This window comes from Panicum hallii, chromosome 1, assembly GCF_002211085.1.
Source record: "Panicum hallii strain FIL2 chromosome 1, PHallii_v3.1, whole genome shotgun sequence".
Lineage (NCBI taxonomy): Eukaryota > Viridiplantae > Streptophyta > Magnoliopsida > Poales > Poaceae > Panicum > Panicum hallii.
Window position 1 is genome coordinate 7,503,634 of NC_038042.1, and position 5,560 is coordinate 7,509,193.

Consider the following 5,560-nt stretch of genomic DNA (forward strand, 5'->3'; position numbering starts at 1 on the left):
ACTCCTACTAGCCGGCTTCTAGCCAGAACTCCTATGATGTGCACAGTGTACTGCTGTTGATGAGCCAACAAGAGTAATCCTATTTGGTAAGAATCTCTTCTCCTGATAACCTGGTTGGATCACAACTTGATCAACTGCGAGCAAAATCGATCGGTTGGCAAATAGTAGCAAGATTTGAGTCGCCAAAAGATTAGCATCGTAATATATACGTACGTGATCAGTCTGGTGGCTGCTGGCAAACTGCTTGTAGTTGTACCGTATCAATCAGTCTGATGGCTGGGAAAATCTCATTGTAGTTGTACCGTACGCAGCAACTAAAGGATACAGGATGTTCAGTACAGAATGATGAATGATCTTTACCAGATCTCTTCCACATGTCCACATGGGAGAAGGAGAGAGTGCGGTAGAGTCCAATCAAGCATGCAAACGAAAATGGTGGCTCTATAAATAGGGGCACGCACCCTACAGACATCTGAGCTCGTGCCCGTCCCAATCCGAACCAAAAGGCAGCAGTTGCCTGTACCTGAGTCCGTGCGAGCACCATGGCTTCGTCCACCACCGCCGCCGGCCGCCATTTTTGCTTCCTTCTCGCGCTTCTCCTCCTCTCCGCCACCGCCCACGGGCAGCTCTCGAAGACGTTCTACGCCGCGAGCTGCCCGCCGCTGGATCAAATCGTTAGGGACGAGGTGTCCCGCGCCTTGTTCAGGGACCCGCCGCCCCTCGGCGGGCGCCGGATGGGCGCCTCCCTCCTCCGGCTCTTCTTCCACGACTGCTTCGTGCAGGGCTGCGACGCCTCGGTTCTCCTGGACGTGGACGTGACCAAGGGCATACTCCTCAGCGAGAAGGATGCCGGGCCCAACGCCAACTCCCTCCGCGGCTTCGAGGTCGTCGACGCCATCAAGTCCCAGGTCGAGGCCGCCTGCCCCGGCGTTGTCTCCTGCGCTGACATCCTCGCCCTCGCCACCCGGGAAGCCGTCGTTGCCGTAAGATATCGAGAGCGATATGATGACATGATCACGTAGTTGCTGTGTATATCTGCTGTTTACATTGACATATCCATCGTCTCTGCAGCTCAACGGAACGACATGGCCGTTGCTGCTAGGCCGGCGCGACTCCAGGACGGCGAACCAGAGCCAAGCGAACAGCGACCTCCCGTCGCCGGGCTCCAACCTCGACACGCTCATCGCGGCGTTCGCCAGGAAGGGCTTCACCGCGACGGAGCTGGTGGCGCTCTCCGGCGCGCACACCGTCGGCCTGGCGCACTGCGTGAACGTCGACCAGAGCCAGATGCAGAGGTGCCGGGTGCCCACCGCGGACGGCCTCATGGCGGCGCTCGATGACCAGACGCCCGAGAGGTTTGACAGCGCCTACTACGACAAGCTGGGCAAGCGCGGCCTGCTGCGCTCCGACCGGGTGCTCACGAGCCGCCCCGACCTGGACGCGCAAGTGCGGAGCTACAGCGCGAGCGAGGCCGCCTTCTTCGCCGACTTCGCCAGCGCGATGAAGAAGATGTCGGAGGTGGGCGTCCTCACCGGAGCCAATGGCGAGGTCAGGGCCTACTGCAGGAGGATCAACTAGCTGTATGCTGCCGTGAACCGGCGGTATGCTGCATGCGATATACACAATCATCTGGTGTTCGAGCCTATCATCATTCATGCATGTCTTTCTTTTTTGTCTAAATCGATCGGTGGTCTCTGATTAAGGTTGGTTTTGTGGGTGTGCAACGTTTTGTTTCTTCCTTTTCATGAAAACTAGCAAGGTCACCCGTGCAAATAACGTGGGTAGCTAGTTGTTTTCCATACTAACGTTTGGCAAAAAAAAAAATGTTACCCTTGGGGCTGACTTCTGGAGTGAGGAAGACAAAATCACTGCCGAGGAGAATGAGCTGTTGGAGGCTCCTTTCTCTGTTAAAGAAATCAAGGAAGCAGTTTTTCATCTTACTCAGAAGGGGCGCCTGGCCCAGATGGGTTCTCTTTTCTCTTCTATCAAATCTTTTGGGAGATAATCCAGGATGACCTGATAGCTCTCTTCAGAAGCTTTGAGGCTGGTAACTTTGATTTAGATAGGCTGAACTATGATATGATTACCCTTATCCCTAAGCAAAATGAGGCCAAAAATCTTAAGAAGTTTAGGCCTATTAGTCTTGTTAACTGCACTTTTAAAATCTTTGCAAAGGCGCTGAACAACCGGCTTATTGCCATTGCTGATAGCCTCATTTCAGCTAATCAGACTGCGTTCATAAAAGGGAGATACATTTTAGAAAGTGTTGTAGCTGCTCATGAAATTATTCATGAAGTAGCTAGCAAGAAAAAACAGGGGGTTATCTTAAAGCTCGATTACGAGAAGGCGTACGATAGGGTGACCTGGAGCTTCTTGGAGATGATGATGTCTTCAACAGATTTTTGTGTTAGGTGGAGAGAGTGGATGGAGAAACTGGTTAAAGGGGGTTCCATCTGTATTAGAATTAGTGATGAGAATAGTGGTTACTTCAAACTTGGGAAAGGTCCGAGACAAGGTCTGAGATAGGGAGATCTATCATATCCGGGTATACGGGACACGTGGCATATTTTTCCTAGAATAAGGGTTAGGACATGGCACATGCCCTACATATGTGTAACTATTCGTAGCCTAGTAGAACTGCTTCTACACTAGTCAAACTAGTCAGATACAGTAGGGAACTATCAGAAAAGTACTCGGGTAGGACTTTAGGGTATGTATCCGACTAGAACTTTCATGTAAACCTGTTCCCTCAGATTATATAAGGGCGAACAGGACCCCCTCCAGGGGAGAACCCAAGCGATCATCCAGGGAATTACCTAGGAGATCATCAAACCACCATCAAAAGCAATACAAACCACACAGGACGTAAGGTATTACGCTCTCGGCGGTCCGAACATGTCTAAACCTTGTGTTCCTTTGCACCTTCGAGTTTCTGATCTCGGCGACACCCTACCTACAAACTCACCACCTCGGGGGTATCCCTTGGTGGGCGTGGCGGTAAAACACCGACAGCTGGCGCGCCAGGTAGGGGTGTTCATCGAGCATCCACTGGAGAACTCGATGGCATCTCTCAGCTTCACCAGCAACGTGCTCGACGAGGGCACAACCTTCATCTTCGACTCCTGGATCTGCATTGCCAACGGTTTGGGTGGCTTCAACAGCCACCTAATCGATTCCAGGAAGCCGGAGACCTCTGCAGCAACTCGACGCAGCAACCTCGACTCCTTCATGGACGATCTCGACAAGTTGCTGCCCCCCGATCTGCCTAGGCAGATCGAAAACACATCCGTTTTCGATGCGACTCCAAGTCGTGCTGCACCAGGACTTGGATCGGATTCAAACCGATCTGAGGAAGCTTCACGATCCAAGTCCCTCCCTGATTCGGAGGAGGACTTGGATCGCCTCTTCAAGATTCGAGATGAGGGAGCCACCGCGCATCAGGGGCCCCCCGTTCTCGACTACGATTCAGATTCAACCCGTCAATTACAATTCCAGGCCAAGGAGGACTTGAGGATGAGGGAGCCACCGCTTGTCGGGAGACCCCAGTTCTCGTTATCCACTCACAACCCGATGATTACTCCGAGTCATTTTTGGATAGTCATCCGGGTTTAACTATAACATACACGCCGCAAGGCTGTTTCCTATACTGGAAAGGTGTAGAGCCCTGTGAGGTACTCGAATTTGACTCCCACCTTGTGGCACAATCCACCCTTCGGCGAATCAACCCCAGGGAGCCAGAAATTTTTGACCACTCCGCTCAACATCGATGCGCTGCCGTCCCAACCTCGACTACTCAACTCGCGCCGCAGTCACGACTGCCTTGACAAATCGGCAGCGCCAACGACAACTTCGACAACTCATCTCGACTAGAAACTAGTCGGGACCGAGCTGCAAACTACTCGGTGACAAGCTCCGCTCGGTCAACAACTAGTCGAAATCAACTCTGACTAGTTGGCTCCATCGACAAATCGCTCACGGATCAAGATCGGGTTGAGAAGGTTCAACCCATGACCCTCTCCGCATTGGAAAAGGATCTCGATCATCCTCCACCACTCGGAGAAGGGGAAGCCACCGCTTGTTGGGGGGCTATCATTTCCGACAACTACTCGGATTCAGCTACTCATGTGACCCGTGGCCCGGTAAGGGGATCAGATTGGTTGGGCAGGTTTGGGCATCGGAATGGCATGACACCCTCCAGGTCCCTCAAATCAAGTCCACCACGATTCATTGCCACACCCAGGGAACTCACCTTTCAAGAAGGCAGACCCCTCCTCCCATCCAACGACGAAGATGAGGGCCAGGTGGTGCAGAGTGCTAAAGGTTTCGCCCCCAATCGAGAAGTACTCATGATTCATGCCGACGAGGACTGTGACAGCCTAGAGCGGGTCCAGCTAGATGACTACGATGACTACCTCCTTGATCCACTCGACGAAGATGTGGGCGTAACAATGGATAGGGAATCCTCATCCAGCATCAAGGTGGACGACGCAGATGATATCCATAAGGAATGCCGCAGGCTCATTAATGCGAAGCGTGCCTAACGTAGGCACCACGCCGTCAAGACGACCCAACAGGGGAGCGGTAACCTCCACGACTACTCCACGGGCGACCTTCGTGCCATCATCAATGCTGGTAGGGACGCCCGCAATGTCATCATCGTCAGGCGGCAGGAGCATGAAGAAGTGGAAGCCTACAGCCCCACCCACTATCAACACCCTCTCGACTACTTGAAGACTACTCGGTAGCCCAAGCCAGAAGCCGTGGAACAATCTACCCGCAGGAAAAAGACCCCCAGTTCAAAGAAACGACTCGAGGAAGTCCTCCACGGGCAATGCCTGTACCACCCAAAGAGCAAGCATTCTACTTTTGAATGTCAAGCCCTTCAGAGGGCCCTTGGAGCTCCACCAAGTCCACGACGAAAGACGATGGGACTATCCGGCTAATGATTCACTCATAAATTAAGTACCGGGCTCAAGGAGGTTTCCTGAGGGTCTTTTTGGTGTTTCGTTTGTTTGAACCATTATTTTAGGACCTTATCTCGAAACGAGAGGTTACGTACACCTAAAAGCACCCCTTTTTACCACTTAGTCAGGGTCACTATTTATGTTTATTTACTCGGGTTAATCATGACTCCCTCACTAAACTCAGGGAATCCTGTCACAGCCGAACCATGCAACTGCCAAGAGTGGTTGCATCATTTGGCAATGACTAGTGGAACCGTTAATTAGTCAAATAAAGCACCTATGTGATTATCTATCAAACACTTCCAGTAACTCATAGATTACTAGTTCCCGACTAGTTTGCTATGTTACTGAAGGGGCCTTGCTCCCAAACTTCTAGTAACACTCCATTTACTAGTTTCTGACTAGTATTACGCGTAGCTTACTGAAAGGGCCTTGCTCCCGTACGACCATGCCAATGGTCTCGTTGGAAATCAATTTTCTCTGACTAAACGCAGCCTGAAGCACCCGTACCACCTGCGCGGAAATCAATTATGCAATCGACGACTCGGAACCCTTCGAACCAAATCCCCCTCAGTCGGAGATCCTCTACCACAAGT

The 5,560-nt window shown here is 52.0% G+C and overlaps 1 protein-coding gene across 1 annotated transcript; it reads left to right on the plus strand.

Moving 5' to 3' along the window:
• Positions 1–493: 493 nt before the first annotated feature.
• Positions 494–1,940, plus strand: LOC112901981 (cationic peroxidase 1-like). Its single transcript, XM_025970866.1, has 2 exons — positions 494–983; positions 1,072–1,940. Exons 1-2 carry the CDS (start codon positions 543–545, stop codon positions 1,576–1,578), a joined length of 948 nt encoding a protein of 315 aa, XP_025826651.1. The 5' UTR covers positions 494–542; the 3' UTR covers positions 1,579–1,940.
• The last annotated feature ends 3,620 nt before the right edge of the window (positions 1,941–5,560 follow it).